Source organism: Olea europaea, chromosome 3, assembly GCF_002742605.1.
Source record: "Olea europaea var. sylvestris chromosome 3, O_europaea_v1, whole genome shotgun sequence".
Lineage (NCBI taxonomy): Eukaryota > Viridiplantae > Streptophyta > Magnoliopsida > Lamiales > Oleaceae > Olea > Olea europaea.
The window spans coordinates 1659104-1676675 of NC_036239.1; the positions used below are offsets into that span (position 1 = coordinate 1659104).

Sequence of the window (17572 nt, forward strand, 5' to 3'; positions counted from 1 at the left end):
CTCGAGAGGGGTAAGTTGAATACAATAGAAGAATTCGACCGAACACTACCTTAGGTTTTATGAATCTTGATTTATAAAGTAAAGGAGACCAATATGTGAAATTGTTCGCCCTAACATGAAATCTAACTACTCATAATAATGGAAGAAAAATAAGAGATTCTCTTAGAATACATCACCAAGTTTGAAATAAAGATGTGGAAGAAAAAGTGGAATTCTTGCACTAAGATCTCCTTCCTCTTCCAATGAGTGCTTCCAATCTTCAATTCTTGGTGTTAATCTTCTTAAATTTCTCCCTTGAATCTCCCTTCTTGTTGTTTTTCTCTCCAATCTGTCAAGAACGCGTGGCTTGATCCCCTAGATTTTTAGTGTGCGGCTCCTCCTTCATTTAGGTCTTCAATCTTGTGTTTATATTGTCTTGGAGTTTAGGGAAAGATTTGGAGATGAGTTGGGCCGAAAAAGAATGGTAAAAACCAAAAAAAATTACTCTCGTACGGCGGTGCCTAGGCGCTGCGATTTGGGCGCCTAGGCGCTGACTTTCTGTCAAAATTTCAGCATCATGGCGCCTAGGCGCTGAGGGATAGCGCCTGGGCGCTGAGGACTACTTCGGTTGCACTGGACAGCTTTCAGTATTTTTATCATAACTTTTTCGTTCGATATCCGATTGAAGTGATTCAAGATGCGTTGGAAAGCTGATTCAAAGGACTACAATTTTTCTTCAGGAATCATTCTCCAATTCGTCGTTTTCTATGTCAAAAATGAGTCTAAATGTGAGACGAAAACTTCGGCGCAAAACTTTTTGGTTGGAAAATGATTTATGATCATATCTTGACTAAATTTGATCCCTTTGACACCTTCCTTTGCCCAATTGGCTTCTAGAACTCTCGGATCTTCATTTCAAGTTTCGACATGACTTTTGATTAATTGCATTTTAATCCTCGAACTTTGGATCTCTTACGTTTTGGTCATTTCATCCAACTTCGCTAGCTTTTGCCTATTTCCTTCATTTGACCTCTTTTAGCTCTAGTTTTCTCAATTTCCATCAATCTACAAAACAACACCAAAACCACTTGTTAGCACTTCTAAAATACTCTCCAAGATAGCAAAATCATGAAATTAATGGCATAAATAATGAGTGTAAATCACTCATCATTGGGCGACTTTTGCGACAACATTTCGACAACTTTCGACTACCAAGAATGTCGAATTTTGATACCGTTGGAAAGCACACGATGTCCTCTTCAATTACCATCCAAAATCTCCCTGTAACTCCAAGGGATTTGAGTGGAAAATTGCCTTAAAATTCGACCAAAAATTCTGAAAATCTGCCTAGATTTTCAGATTTTTTGGACGACTGCAATTTTTCGGTAACTTTCAACTATCAAAACTACCGAATTTTGATAGCATTGGAAAGCCTACAATGTCCTCTTCAATTACCATCCAAAATTTCTCGATAACTCCAAAGGATTCGGTCGAAATAAACTCACAGAGTCAGCATCCGAACTCTGTCCAGATTTTCACCTTTTCGGGATGCTGATTTTGTGGGTTTATTCTGATCGAATCCTTTGGAGCTATGGAGAAATTTTGGGTGGTAATTGAAGAGGACATTGTGGGATTTTCAACGGTATCAAAATTTGACAGTTTTGATGGTCGGAAGTTGCTGAAATATTACCTTAAAAATTACCCAAAAAATCTGAAAATCTGGGCAGATTTTCAAAAATTTTGGGCGACTTTTAAGGCAATTTTTCAATTGAATCCCTTGGAGTTGTAGAGAGATTTTGAGTTGTAATTGAAGAGGAAATCGTGAGCTTTCAAACGATATCAAAATTCGACATTCTTGGTGGTCGAAAGTTGTCAAAATGTTGCCGCAAAAGTCGCCCAATTATTTGAAGAGATGAGTGATGGATGAGTAACTATATGGAAAGATGAGTGAGTATTCAGTATCCCGTGAAAGATGAGTGAGCAAGTAGTAACCATGTTTAAAGTTCAGTGAGCATTGGTTAAATTTACTCGAAAGATAAACCAGAAAATATTACATGACAAATTGTGCAGCTTTAACTGGTCTATCTCGTTTCCAAAGGTTCGCGAGCTGACATGACTCAGCTCATCACGAGCAGGGAACCAACCATAGGTTGGGTCAGTTTGTCCAAATATCTTGCTCCTACCGCCAAAAAATTGCCCAAAATTATCCCTAGAACAAGCCTACAACAATACCCATTCGTAACCGTAATGATGTGCCTTTCATATGGTTTGATTTCCACTGAATACGAGTACTGAAATCAACTACACAGCAAGTTATCAATGCTGTTGGACACAGACCGCATCAACCCATTGATTAATGCCAAACTGACTTGCATCCCCAAATCAGCCTCATGATATCGCCATCAAGTAAATTAGGCATTCGTGTCTCGATCACTTGCTCTTCACAAAGCCAACATGCTCCCTTGATTCTTAAATCCACACTAAACACTGATATTGCGCATGTATTTGGCCATGGCATGGTAATGACAAGGTAGCATCTGTGCCATATCCATTTTCTAGTAAAGGATGCTCACATACGTTCCCTACCAGAAGAACGCGACATGCTCGTCGAGAAATTTTAAACACAAAAATGCCTCCCACATTTTTCACATGTCAAGGGAATTCCCAATGCTTCCGATGACTTCTCCATTTGATGCCCAAACATTGGGTGATCTGTCCAACCCGCTCCGATGCATTTTCTAGAATTTTTAATGAGCATTCCATGTCTTTTCACCAAATATGCTTGCACTTTCTCCTTCACTCAACAGCAAGTCCTCAACACAAATTCTTGAACATCGCGTCCCAACCAACCTTGTAGTTTGCTGTTGCAATCAGGTGTCTTTCTTACCATATTTACAAGCATCATTCTATAATGAGTTGCATAGGGTTCATCCGAACAATTCCTTTGGTGTTTTCATCCCATTGTTCTTCCAATATAATTACAGCCAGTTTTTCCCATTTTGCACAATCTCTTGCTCGATGAGGCCTATCACAAATGAAGCATCCCTATTTTTGAAAATTTTCGCCTTTTTTTTTTTTTTTTTAAATTTTGTAGCTTGTTCCTCCCTTTTTTGCCTTCATCCCATCCTTTAAATGATTTCCATTTCCATTTTTGACATCATTTGATTTCCTTATCGAAGCACCATTATTATAAGCAATTGAATCAACGCAAGGACCACAACAATGGTTGATTGAAGGTCGTTCATACCTGGCAATGCAAATCTTCTTGCATCCATGTTGCAGTCTAGACACGAAGTTGAACGGTTTGTCCTTCTTGAACATGTTCTTGATGTCCAATATTAAAGAACATAATGCCATAGCATATTTCTACACTGTATTCATCTATTTCAAGTTCTTTAAGGCCTCCATGCAATCCATGCCATGTTGGATGGAACGACTGACCCCTAAATTTTTTTATTATTTATTTATTTATTTATTTTTTTGCAGGTTTTTTCAAGTTGTTAAAGTATGGGCTACCTCACTATTTCTTTATTGGGCCTTATTACTTGAAAATTAATGGAGGCCCAAACTTCTAATATTCTCGTGTTTTTGAAATAACGTTTTTGGTGCCTCTTGTGGATGGGTGTGTTCCGTACATGTGGCCCCAACCTTTGGATGGAAATGCTTCAACTGGATTGATACTTTACTTGGCTCCTGGTCTTCACGTCTGGAACAGTCAGTCTCTAGAATTTTCTTTTCTCTCTCTATGTGAGAGTTCTTTTCGTGTTCTTCCTCTCTCTGAAAATATAACTTTGAATCTGTTTGATTTCATCTCCTTTGTGTAAGGATTATAGTGAGTGATCTTTGTGAGATCTCTGTGAAAACTTTGTGAGGAAGAGGCTAGAACAAAGACGAAGAAATTTCTGATTTCTTCGCACATTCTTGTACGATTTTCCTCGTGGAAATTTGTGGAATCTCGAGCATATCTTTTAATTGAGGCTCACCAGGTGATTAAGTCCTTGGACTAAACATCCGAGCTCCTTTAAAGCAAAAACATATCTGGTGTTCTTTCGTTTTTCTACTATTTTTTATTTTTGCCATTTTTAGTTTTTGTAAAAACCGTTCAAAATACAAGATTAGTATAACTCTGAGACCAACACAAGCCACGATTCTTGGCCTGCCTGCAATTTCATCTTCTTGCAAACAAGTCCTCCACCATAATTTCAAGTCACTCGATAAATATATGCTTGCAATGTTAAATCCGATCATCTACAAAAACATGTGCAGCCTTGAAATACCGTACCCTGTTCCAAAGAAAATTCTCCAACTCTTTGGCATATAGGGCACTATCGAATGGTTTTGGCTCCAACATTTTGATTTTTGAGGTTGCTATTGTCTCTCTATGAACAAAAGTTGTATGCTAAGCAACGAAAACTTCGCTTTCTAACAAACACATGTGCACAGTGACGTTCTCAATCCATGCAATCACATCCCCACAAAATTGATGTAAAATTTTCGCTCATCTTAGTAAAAAAAAAAATTTCAAACGCCTATTTCATTTCGACCTGTACAGCCAATTTACAACATCATCGATCATCAGAGCACCAATGAAATTCTCAAGCATTTTGACTTGATCCTTCGAATTTTGACATGCAGCCATATTATTTCCCCCAGCAACGTATGTGAAAACATTATTCTTCCCTGCTTGGATCATACAAATTGTCACAGGGCATTTTCTTACAAGTTGCGAAGGCGTCGAGATTACCCTTCCTTAACCTGCCGACCTGAAATTTACCCTTTCGGGTATCAAAAACAAACAAAAAATAGACTAAGCACGTAGAAGATTGAAGAAAATAAAACAGAATGCAAGATTTACGAAAATTGTCTCGACTTTATTTCCATAAAACAAAGAAACACACTAAGTACAAAAAATCGTGAAAGATCAACACAACCATTGTTTTCTCATCACTACATTCACTATTCTATCTATAAATGCGTCAACAATTAGAATAAATAGATGAATTCAAATTGCAATTGACACCCCCAACCACTGGGTTAGTTTGTCTAGAAATCCTGCTCTCTTGCAGCTAAAATCGCGTTAAACTGTCCTTGGATCAAGCCTATAACAATAACTGCCCGTAACTGTCGTCATGTGTCTTCCATATGGCCTCATTTTCATTGAATTCGAGTACTAAAATCTGCTGGACAACAAGTTCATAATATTGTCGTATACAGCCCGCATCAACCCATCAATCAATGTCAATCTAATTTGCGCCCCCCCGAATTCTGTCTCGTAAACAATCACTTGCTAATCACAAAGCCAACAACCTGCCTTGATTTCCGGATCTCCGCCCCCTACCTCTAAAGCAATGTTGTTGAGTGGACTGGACTGGGCTCTCGCCAGAATATGGGCCAGCGAGCAGCCCATTTTGAAATCACTCGTCCATTTTCGAAATTTTTAATCCTAAATATCTCCCGCACTCTGTACTGTTCTCCTTCGCTCACACACACTTATCGGAATTTTGCAGTACAGATCGCCGGCGGCGAGAGAGATAAATGGGACCACCGAAATCCGGTCGAACAATTTCACAACAAGCCTTTGACGAAATGGTGAAGGAAAACATGGAGGACCTGGGAATGGACTCCAACGAAGCCCTACAAGACGCCATCCAAACCCTCACCCTTCAAGGCGTCGATCTCTCCGGTTAGTATCTTTCCATCCGTGTATTTCGAATTTCTAATGCTATCCTACATTTTCGACACTAATTACACTTATTCCTTCTTTCCCCATTTTGTAGGAATTATCACGTGTGCTCCGGGAGAGAGCAATCCCGTGATGGAATGTTTGGACAAATTGAAGCAGCTGAATGAGAAATGGTCAGATCGAAATCTGGCTAAAGTCGAGAATGCAGTGAATGAAATTGTAGAGTTGTTGGTAGAATTGAATGATATGTGTAAGGATAAAGGATCGGGGAATGCCGCGATTGCATCCAAAAATGGTGGGATAGAATTAGTGATTTCAGTTTGTACGAAGATTCGAGCTGGGTTTGCTCTTGGTTTAGTCACCAGTTTGAAGACTGTTGCTTCTTTGCTTCATGGTATATTACTCAATATTTATGTATAATTACGTAGCAAGATTGTTGATTGAGATATGAATATTAACTTTCTCGTCATCTTCATTTGAATGCGCTGTATACATGTATACATTTTGATGAAAACGATACAAATCACAAACGACAGCCTAATCTAGAACTCGATGGAGCTTGGCCACTGCTAAGTACTAACTATTCAATTGAGAGTTTTCAGCATTTTCTTCTGCCTTGTCCTTAACAATATGCGTTGAAAAATGGGCACTAGTTACATATTTCATCAATTCAGTTTGAAATCGTTCGCATGTATGTGTGTAGAGTTTTACAGCTCCTTGAGTTTATTCCTGTTGATAATTGTAAGTGACATAAGTCAATAACTAGCATGAAGTGAATTCAATTCTGAACTTTCAAAAACCGTAATGATCTTTAAGTTAAATACAATTTTGAGCAGTTATTGCTCCTTAGATAACTTCTAAGGGATATAATTCAAAAACTGGAATTTGATGGATGTAGATTAGAGATAATAATAAGTTATAATTCTTGATTTATTGTTTTTCCACCTCTAATGTGCTATATTATAATACCTACAATTGACAACCTTCCCATATTTTTGGTTTAATATGCTGCTGAATGCATGTTTAGTAATTGGCAGTTAGTTATGATTGTTTTAACGTGCAGATCTTCAAAGTACTGAAATATTTAGGGAGAGTGGTGGCCCAAAGATTGTGGTAGATATCTTATGTGATGGAAGACAAGATGTGAGCATCTTAGATAGTGGTTTTTCAGTTGTAGCTGCGGCTTCAACTGGTAACGAGGTTATCAAAGAATCGTTCATGGAATTGAAAATCGATGAGCTAATAGTACAAACTTTGAAAGAACACAATGGGGGAAGCATTCCAAGTGTATACAACGCAATATGTATCCTCTTAACATCCGATGACAATCGTGTAGTGGCCTCTCAGGTAAGTCAAAAGAATGCATGTTCTTTATGGACTTTGGTGGCACCAATTTGACATTAATCCTAATGTGTTGTAAAGATGTTTTTAAGTCCTCGATTCGGTTTCGATCACTACTATTTATCCTGGAAAGTGGAAGGGGAAGAGGGAATTTTTGATGCCTCTAAAGAAGACGCCTATTTGGCTAATATTAGTGGAAGCATATTTCGATTTCTACTAATTGAATTTTTAGAATATTATTTTGTTAAACTGCCTAACACTGCAAGATATTTTTGATATAAAATTAATTTATCCATTCAGGTTTTTGGTTATGCTCGAAAATTTGCAAAATTAGGAATTGCAGAAGTTCTCGTGGACTCACTCCAAGAAGGGATCAGTTCGTCCAGTCTAGTATCAGCCAGCATTGCGTTGAAGGCTGTTGCTGTCAATGTAAGTCTATCTACATGCAACCATTCAATGTTAAAATTTTCATATTTCATACCGTGAAAAGGACCCAAGTGTCTTTTTAACTAAAAATTACTTTTAATTGTTTGTGGATATGTTCTGACCTTCTTGCTCTATTAAACTATAATATGGAAAGTTTGAAATCATAGATCACTCGAATATCTGAACTTAAGACATGTCAGTGTAGCTCATGGTGAAGATAATTTGCCTAATCTACCTTAGTGGGCTGGAATAAGAGTAGTTTCGAAGGAGTGGGGTGTTGGCCTGAATAATTCAAGCAAAGGTGAGATTGTATTATTGGCTCTGAAACAGGCCTTTTTTTTAATTACAGTAGTGTAACTTCACTATTTACTACTCAAATTAGAGAGAAATAATCTGAGACTTCTGTTTTGATATTGTTTTTGAAAGTTAAAAGGGAAAATCTTAAAAATTAAAGCTGAAACTCTACATTGCTTTGGTTTTTGTAATGAGAAACTGATCTCTTTTAAACTAGGCTGTAGAAGCATATTATGTATGTAGCTTTTAGAATCTTCCAGCTTTAATTCTGAGTTCTCTGTCTGCAGGATGAGATTTGCAGATCAGTTGCTAATCATGGGGGTATAGACGCTATTCTCCATTGTATTGACAATAGTGGTGAGCAGTGCAACAATACTGTGGCTAGAGCCTGCTGCTCGTTGTTGTCTAAGGTGCAAAGCTTAAAACAAAATATTCTTTCTTGCTCTTTTTTGGTGGAGGCCAATTAAATGTACATCATATGATTATCTTCTTTTCTAAGGTCTCTCTTAGATAAATGCGTTCAATTGCCAGGTGTTCTCTTTGGCTCTTTGCTGTTGTTCGTTTTTAATAAAATAATCTGATCTCGAGACAACTATACAATACGAGTTTATAAAACTTTAATAGGTATTTGATTTTAACCATTTTTCGTTATTGACATTTTGTTAGATGTCATTGCGTTGATTAATAAAATAATCCAATCCTGAGACACCAGATATGACTAGTTTATGAAATTATAGTAGTTATTTGTTTTTCACCATTTTATCATTAGCTTTTGATTGCATTATTTACATTATTGTATCCTGCAAAGCTTTGTGCTCAGGAAATCTTCAAGCATTTCTAATACGATGCACTTTATCAGTTGGCCGGAAGTGATGTGAACAAGAGTGCTATTGTTGAAAAGCAAGGCATGGATAGGCTTATCAAACTATCATCAAGATTCTCCGATGATCCTTCTGTGTTACAAGAGGTAAAGAAATCATTAGTTGTTTCTTAAATTGAGTCATACTTAATTTGAATTTCTTGACACTGATGAAGAAATAGGAACATCCATAGCTGTTTATTCTGTGTGTTCATGTGTTAACCCAAGGAACAACACAAGATAAGCCCTCCCCATGGGATTCACATTGATAGCCATATGCAGATAGGCCAGAACTATTTTGCTGACTTAACTACTAACATTTTTTTTTAAATTGCATCTTATCGTTGCTGACAAAATAAGTAGGAATCGGAGTTAAATTGTGGGGGTTAATGCTGTGGACATCAATTAAAAAATTATCACGATATGATTGTAAATGTGCAATTAGAAGTTGTAAAGCAGGCTGTGCCAACAGGCCAGGTTTTGCATCACTGTGTAATGCATGTTCCATGCCAAATATAGCATTTGATTAGCAATTTCTGCACTACTTGGTGAATCGATGTGTACATTTAACTCATCATGTTGCATTTGTCTCGAGACAGGTCATGTCCACTATATCCATACTGTGTTTAAGGTCCCCTGAAAATGCAGCCTGTGCTATTGAATCTGGGGCCGGAGACCTTGCTATTCAAGCCATGCAGAGGTTCCCAGATTCAGACCAGCTGCAAAGGAACTCTTGTTTCATGATTAGGAACCTTGTGGTCAGGAATCCAGAGAACAGGTTATCCTTTAAATTCGCTTTCCATGAACTTTTCCTTTCTACTATTATACTATTGAGTTTATTTCTGAGATCATAACATATGTTAAATCACTTATGTTATAGAACTCTTTTGCTCGGGAATGGCATTGAGGCGCTCCTCAGAAAGGCCAAGGCATATTTCGATTTCTACTAATTGAATTTTTAGAATATTATTTTGTTAAACTGCCTAACACTGCAAGATATTTTTGATATAAAATTAATTTATCCATTCAGGTTTTTGGTTATGCTCGAAAATTTGCAAAATTAGGAATTGCAGAAGTTCTCGTGGACTCACTCCAAGAAGGGATCAGTTCGTCCAGTCTAGTATCAGCCAGCATTGCGTTGAAGGCTGTTGCTGTCAATGTAAGTCTATCTACATGCAACCATTCAATGTTAAAATTTTCATATTTCATACCGTGAAAAGGACCCAAGTGTCTTTTTAACTAAAAATTACTTTTAATTGTTTGTGGATATGTTCTGACCTTCTTGCTCTATTAAACTATAATATGGAAAGTTTGAAATCATAGATCACTCGAATATCTGAACTTAAGACATGTCAGTGTAGCTCATGGTGAAGATAATTTGCCTAATCTACCTTAGTGGGCTGGAATAAGAGTAGTTTCGAAGGAGTGGGGTGTTGGCCTGAATAATTCAAGCAAAGGTGAGATTGTATTATTGGCTCTGAAACAGGCCTTTTTTTTAATTACAGTAGCGTAACTTCACTATTTACTACTCAAATTAGAGAGAAATAATCTGAGACTTCTGTTTTGATATTGTTTTTGAAAGTTAAAAGGGAAAATCTTAAAAATTAAAGCTGAAACTCTACATTGCTTTGGTTTTTGTAATGAGAAACTGATCTCTTTTAAACTAGGCTGTAGAAGCATATTATGTATGTAGCTTTTAGAATCTTCCAGCTTTAATTCTGAGTTCTCTGTCTGCAGGATGAGATTTGCAGATCAGTTGCTAATCATGGGGGTATAGACGCTATTCTCCATTGTATTGACAATAGTGGTGAGCAGTGCAACAATACTGTGGCTAGAGCCTGCTGCTCGTTGTTGTCTAAGGTGCAAAGCTTAAAACAAAATATTCTTTCTTGCTCTTTTTTGGTGGAGGCCAATTAAATGTACATCATATGATTATCTTCTTTTCTAAGGTCTCTCTTAGATAAATGCGTTCAATTGCCAGGTGTTCTCTTTGGCTCTTTGCTGTTGTTCGTTTTTAATAAAATAATCTGATCTCGAGACAACTATACAATACGAGTTTATAAAACTTTAATAGGTATTTGATTTTAACCATTTTTCGTTATTGACATTTTGTTAGATGTCATTGCGTTGATTAATAAAATAATCCAATCCTGAGACACCAGATATGACTAGTTTATGAAATTATAGTAGTTATTTGTTTTTCACCATTTTATCATTAGCTTTTGATTGCATTATTTACATTATTGTATCCTGCAAAGCTTTGTGCTCAGGAAATCTTCAAGCATTTCTAATACGATGCACTTTATCAGTTGGCCGGAAGTGATGTGAACAAGAGTGCTATTGTTGAAAAGCAAGGCATGGATAGGCTTATCAAACTATCATCAAGATTCTCCGATGATCCTTCTGTGTTACAAGAGGTAAAGAAATCATTAGTTGTTTCTTAAATTGAGTCATACTTAATTTGAATTTCTTGACACTGATGAAGAAATAGGAACATCCATAGCTGTTTATTCTGTGTGTTCATGTGTTAACCCAAGGAACAACACAAGATAAGCCCTCCCCATGGGATTCATATTGATAGCCATATGCAGATAGGCCAGAACTATTTTGCTGACTTAACTACTAACATTTTTTTTAAATTGCATCTTATCAAGGAACAACACAAGATAAGCCCTCCCCATGGGATTCATATTGATAGCCATATGCAGATAGGCCAGAACTATTTTGCTGACTTAACTACTAACATTTTTTTTTAAATTGCATCTTATCGTTGCTGACAAAATAAGTAGGAATCGGAGTTAAATTGTGGGGGTTAATGCTGTGGACATCAATTAAAAAATTATCACGATATGATTGTAAATGTGCAATTAGAAGTTGTAAAGCAGGCTGTGCCAACAGGCCAGGTTTTGCATCACTGTGTAATGCATGTTCCATGCCAAATATAGCATTTGATTAGCAATTTCTGCACTACTTGGTGAATCGATGTGTACATTTAACTCATCATGTTGCATTTGTCTCGAGACAGGTCATGTCCACTATATCCATACTGTGTTTAAGGTCCCCTGAAAATGCAGCCTGTGCTATGGAATCTGGGGCCGGAGACCTTGCTATTCAAGCCATGCAGAGGTTCCCAGATTCAGACCAGCTGCAAAGGAACTCTTGTTTCATGATTAGGAACCTTGTGGTCAGGAATCCAGAGAACAGGTTATCCTTTAAATTCGCTTTCCATGAACTTTTCCTTTCTACTATTATACTATTGAGTTTATTTCTGAGATCATAACATATGTTAAATCACTTATGTTATAGAACTCTTTTGCTCGGGAATGGCATTGAGGCGCTCCTCAGAAAGGCCAAGGGAAGTCACAAGAGCTGCAAAAATGCTGCTACTGATGCTCTCAGGGATCTAGGACTTGATAATTACAACTTATAATACACACACAATAGATAAGGAGTTGAGCAGATGGAGAACCCTTCGAGCCTGATGCGTGATGACATTTCTCCGATGTCTTGTATAAGAGCTTGGAAACAAATTATAAGTTGAAAGGGTGAAATGTTATCAAAATATTCTTCATAAGATTCTGCGTTGGCATGGGCAAAACATTTTACCTTATCTTTACCTAGTACTATTTTCTTCATTTTTCACTTGTTATGTAATATGTAATGTCGTTTTGTATTTCTTGGTTTTCTTGCATAAATATATTACTTTTGAGGCGCTAATTCATAATTACGATGGCATACAAACAACCTTTTAGAATGGAAACTCGACACGTTCATTTCATCCCTTATTTCAACAAACTGGTCACGGAAAAAAAAAAGTGATAATAGAGTGTTACGACAATGGAATGAGGAATAGATACAAATTGCAGTCAAATTTCTAATGTGTACTGTATCTGAAGTCTGTACTGTCCCAAGGGTCCTCAGAAATAATGAATTGGGATGGAAGTAGATTCCGGTACTGGGGCGGCGGTGGTTGGGTGGTTTTGAGGGTGGCTCAGCCTGCAGCTGCCGCAATTTGTTGACAAAAAGCTGCCCATTCACGTGATCAAACCAATGAGAGGGATCTGAATGTAGAATCCTTCCCAGACCACGAGATATGATTGTCCTGTATGATATGATATATATTCGTCAACTTTTCTGACTTTATTTTATTGGAAAATATTTATTTTCCTTATTTATTTGAAAAGAAGAGAATAATGATTAATAGTTAATAAAGAATTGGGATGAGAGAAAAAGTGAGACAAATATAAATCAAAGTGAGCTTTCACCGGCGCACTCATTTTCTAAAAGAGAGAAATTATTGGGGGAATTTTGACACTAAGAGCTTATCTTGTGCACTTTTGATTAAAAGGTCCAAAAGAAAATTATTCTTTTTTCATTGTTTTTTTTCCATAATTTATTTGCAGATGAAATAATGGAATTTTCCAAGATTGATATCACATTCGAAGGACTTCTTTTATTTGAGTAGAACTTTTTGAGAAAATTATCTTGATTCAATTTAGTTTAATTTTTTTTTTTTTTAATCAGACAAAACGCTTCAAAAAATTACTCAAGTGTATTTAAGAGAAAGTTCTTAATCTAAAAAATAATTTTTGAATTTAAATAGACTGGCCATGAATAAATCATATCTTGAATTTAGAGACTAGAGTTGATCCTTCGCTACTTTGTTCGTTTCCATTTGTAAATTTAAAACTTTAGAACTGAGCAATGATAGATTGATCGTGATATTCGTGCAACAAAGTAAATAGAATGAAATTTAAAAAATGAATTCAAATTACTCCCAAGAATAAGAGAAAGTAATCTCATTTCAAAAATTAAGTGCATAGTATTATGAAAAAAATAACCGAACTCACTTCAAGACTCAGCTCTTTCATGTGGAGGATGTTCATCTTGCGAATTCGTATGTTGTTCCGCCACCTCTACTTGTTCTTCCGTAGCTTCCGAAGGTGTCTCTAGTGCCGGCACTGCATCGGAGGAGCTGCTGACACGGTGCTCCGCCTCCATGCGCGGCGATGGGTGAGTATTAAAGCTTCCATCAATACAAGAGGAGCATTTTGTCTCAACCCACCTTTCAAGATCGTACCCTTGATAACCCATTACTCTACGACCCGAACAAAGCCGCCCGATCATCACAGATAAAGCACACAGTATTGTTATCACTGCAAGTATACCAATAACGGGTCCAACAGACCCATGACCCGAATGAGCTGTGTAGGCCGCCTGTTGGGCCATCACCGCCATTGGTGGTGGTTGCAGAGGGTCTAATACTGGTGGGTTTGAAACAGACATTTTCACTTACAAGTTGAATAAAATGAGTAAAGTGTGCAGTTTCTTGAAGTTTTGGAGCTGGGTTTACAAATATTTCTTGGGTTTGTTGCTTTTAATTGGATTGAAATTAAAGCAAATTATGAGTTAAAATGAACGGGAAAAAAATAAAAAAAAGCAGATTTCAATAGGCAAAAAAGATCTCGAGGAAGAGTGAATGGTTGGTTACAAGGGTAGCTTTTTTCAGAGAGAGAGAGTGGAAAAAAAATAAAATAAAAAATGAAAAAAAGTAGCGGTTTGAACCGTGTGACTGGACTCTTAAGTAACAAAGTGGAGGGAAGGAGAAGAAAGTGATAACCTTTGTCCTTAAATTTAAACCTTTTTTTTTTTTTTTTTTGGATATTCAAGTATCCCAACTTACACTAAACTAAATCTTGGACCTCCAAAATCCTTGCCCATAGAACTTTGGAGGGAGTAAATCGCAGGTTATACCTCAACTGGATCACAGGTTCCCCGCACCGCCTGTACACTTCTGCGCACAAGAAATTCTCCTTCAAAGTGATTGCCCCATACCAAATAAATCTGGCTGCAGGTTCCCACCAAAATTCGAACCTCCACCCTGCCGCTGGAAGCAAGACAAATGTTGTAGTGATATAAATTGTAAGAATCATCTTAGTGTAGCTTGCTTTTCATATATTAATTTTGAAATTTTTATAATTTATCCTCTTAAAAATGGAATATATTTAAAGAGTGTCTCTATTTATATTCACGATTTTTATATATTCATCCAACTCTATATCTATCTCGATGAAAATATTAAAAGTTCTTCTTTTCCCTTTGGCTTCTTTGTGAGATTACTTAGTTGAAACATGTTTAATGGAACATGACTAGGATAGAGACCCTTTCGATAGACGAAAGAATTTTCAAGAAAAATAGAATAGTCGTTACAGATGAAGTCGATAGGAAGACCTTTTCATCCCAAGTAGGGCCTTAAATTTAAACCTTTTTTTTTTTTTTTTTTGGATATTCAAGTATCCCAACTTACACTAGACTAAATCTTGGACCTCCAAAATCCTTGCCCCCAGAACTTTGGAGGGAGTAAATCGCAGGTTATACCTCAACTGGATCACAGGTTCCCCGCACCGCCTGTACACTTCTGCGCACAAGAAATTCTCCTTTAAAGTGATTGTCCCATACCAAATAAATCTGGCTGCAGGTTCCCACCAAAATTCGAACCTCCACCCTGCCGCTGGAAGCAAGACAAATGTTGTAGTGATATAAATTGTAAGAATCATCTTAGTGTAGCTTGCTTTTCATATATTAATTTTGAAATTTTTATAATTTATCCTCTTAAAAATGGAATATATTTAAAGAGTGTCTCTATTTATATTCACGATTTTTATATATTCATCCAACTCTATATCTATCTCGATGAAAATATTAAAAGTTCTTCTTTTCCCTTTGGCTTCTTTGTGAGATTACTTTGTTGAAACGGGTTTAATGGAACATGACTAGGATAGAGACCCTTTCGATAGACGAAAGAATTTTCAAGAAAAATAGAATAGTCGTTACAGATGAAGTCGATAGGAAGACCTTTTCATCCCAGGTAGGGCCAAAAAGTATTTCCCGTTTGATCTCAGGATCAAATCTTCAACATTAAGATGCTAACTCATCTCATTCTGAGCCTTTGTCAATGTAAAAATTCATATATAAGAGTTTAACTATTATCCATTTCAAAATTAAGAAATAATGTTTAAAATTTCAAAAGTCGGATATTATTAAATTCTATTTATAAAATTATTGATTAAAGAAATATTTTATTAATTAAATATATTAATGTCACAAACCTATACAATTTGGTCATAAATTATCGAATTAATTGGTTACAAATTATTTTTGGATCACAGATCAAAAATTTTATATGCCACAAATTAATACCTCTTTCACAGATCAAAAAATTTATGTCACAAATGAAAAATATTATCGCCCATAATGTATTCATCAATTATAAAATCACAAATTTTATAAATTACAATTTATTTAACAGTGTGAAATTATCAAATGAATCAGTAACAAGTAATTTCTCATTCACAACTTAGTAGAATTTGGCGGAAAGTAGTATTCGATGAAAGTCATATGTATGACTTGGAGGGAGATCTTTCGAGATCCACCCTACAATACGAGGTAAAGTTGTGTCATGATCACATTTTTTAGGTTACATATTATTTATTGATTACAAATTAATCAATTTATTGATCACAATCAACAATCAACCAAATAATTGGTAAAAAACACACCACATTCCCCACCCTCCAAACACCACATCACCCCACAACCAATGATACATTTACATCGCTATCGCCGTTGTCGTCGTCGTCACCACCACTCCACACCCATAGCTGCTACCCAAAAAACCCTCAAATTTGTCGTCGGGCACCACCATTACCGTGGCCTATATGAATAAAAAAAATCACAAAATCTAACAAAATCATTGCCATTGCCAACGACATCATCACCGTTATCGCTGCCACAACACCATCATTACAACATCAACACTACTACCACCAACACCACTACCACCACCACAACACCAACACCACTAATAACAACATCTAAACGTAATTCTCATGCAGGTAGCATCAAGCGAACACCAACACCACAATCTGAAGCAGTGAATTGTAGTAGCATCATTTGAGGCGACAATTGCAGTGGCAATGATTGACCACCAGATGGCTAGAGACGAGAGATGACTTTAACAACGGCAATGTTCTATAGATTTCTTTGACGATGATTAACCGTCGACTTGGCGCTAGAGAAAAGTCACTAAAGGAGACCACCATATATATATATATATATATATATATATATATTATTATTATTATTATTATTATTATTATTATTATTAGTTGAATTATCATCTGATTTATGAATAAGTAAACTTTTGACCTGATTTTTGAAATACAATTTTTAAAAGTCTGCTCTTGTGTAATTTCCACAATTTAAAAATAACTATTTTTCATCCATATCAGATTCAAATATTATCTTTATTAAATTCATTCATTTAAACGCTATAAATTGAAACAAAATTTATAAATTCACCCCGCTCTAAACAAGGACAACAACAATAAATATTTACCAGTTACTAGATCTATTTTCACATGCTGAAGTTAAAAAGGTATTTGCTCAGTTTACCTTTCATTCTTTATCTGGTATTAATACCATTTACTGTACATACATCTTTCACATGCTTCGTACTTCAAAATATTATGGAAAACTTGATTTTATGCTCTGATCCCTTCTGCGTAAATGCCTTTTGTGTAGCATAGTTCTAAATGCCAATTTTGATGCTATCATAGAGTATACTTTTAATATTTTGTGATGTTGCCAAAAATCGTACATTTTGATTTCCCGAGCTTGAGGACTTTGAATGAGCACGATCGTAGTCTTCCGGTATGTGAAACAAAGGCAATCAGGTGTGCTCTTGTCGCTCCTCCGATGCTTAAGTCAGAAAGGAATTATGTACTTAAAGCTATAAACTAGAGAATAATGAGAATGTACTTGATCAATGATCTTTGGTCCTGTATTTATAGTAGTAAGCGACCTTCTCCTAGTGGAACTCAACTAGTTGGGCATCTCTATCCAACGGAGTCCTATTAGGTGAAGGAATTGGACCAATGCCATAGTTATGTCTAGGATAGAATCCTTGCGGGAGTCAAGTATTAGGTAAT

The 17572-nt window shown here is 36.3% G+C and overlaps 2 protein-coding genes across 3 annotated transcripts; one reads left to right on the top strand and one right to left on the bottom strand.

The window, feature by feature from the left end:
• Positions 1–5351: 5351 nt before the first annotated feature.
• On the top strand, positions 5352–12226 carry LOC111381372 (armadillo repeat-containing protein 6). 2 transcript variants are annotated; one of them, XM_023005150.1, is made up of 9 exons: positions 5352–5662; positions 5757–6056; positions 6726–7009; positions 7304–7432; positions 8011–8133; positions 8583–8690; positions 9182–9360; positions 9463–9505; positions 11932–12226. In XM_023005150.1, the coding sequence occupies exons 1-9, from the start codon at positions 5515–5517 to the stop codon at positions 12010–12012; spliced, it is 1395 nt and encodes a 464-aa protein (XP_022860918.1). In that variant the 5' UTR covers positions 5352–5514; the 3' UTR covers positions 12013–12226. The 2 variants fall into 2 exon arrangements, with proteins under 2 accessions (XP_022860918.1, XP_022860924.1); XM_023005156.1 differs by lacking the exon at positions 9463–9505 and having other exon boundaries at positions 11889–12226.
• Positions 12227–12369: 143 nt separating this feature from the next.
• Positions 12370–14111, bottom strand: LOC111381382. The gene is made up of 2 exons (XM_023005162.1): positions 13433–14111; positions 12370–12684 (listed from the first exon to the last, which is right to left on the bottom strand). Exon 1 carries the CDS (start codon positions 13866–13868, stop codon positions 13434–13436), a length of 435 nt encoding a protein of 144 aa, XP_022860930.1. The 5' UTR covers positions 13869–14111; the 3' UTR covers positions 12370–12684; position 13433.
• Positions 14112–17572: the final 3461 nt, after the last annotated feature.

What these genes read in the sequence shown, in the direction of transcription:
- LOC111381372 (XM_023005150.1), top strand. Translation starts at nt 5,515, where the DNA reads ATGGGACCACCGAAATCCGGTCGAACAATTTCACAACAAGCCTTTGAC. An exon ending in TGTTGCTTCTTTGCTTCATG is followed by an intron (nt 6,057 to 6,725) that starts GTATATTACTCA and finishes TTTAACGTGCAG; the next exon opens with ATCTTCAAAGTACTGAAATA. An exon ending in TTGAGGCGCTCCTCAGAAAG is followed by an intron (nt 9,506 to 11,931) that starts GCCAAGGCATAT and finishes CTCCTCAGAAAG; the next exon opens with GCCAAGGGAAGTCACAAGAG.
- LOC111381382 (XM_023005162.1), bottom strand. Translation starts at nt 13,868, where the DNA reads ATGTCTGTTTCAAACCCACCAGTATTAGACCCTCTGCAACCACCACCA.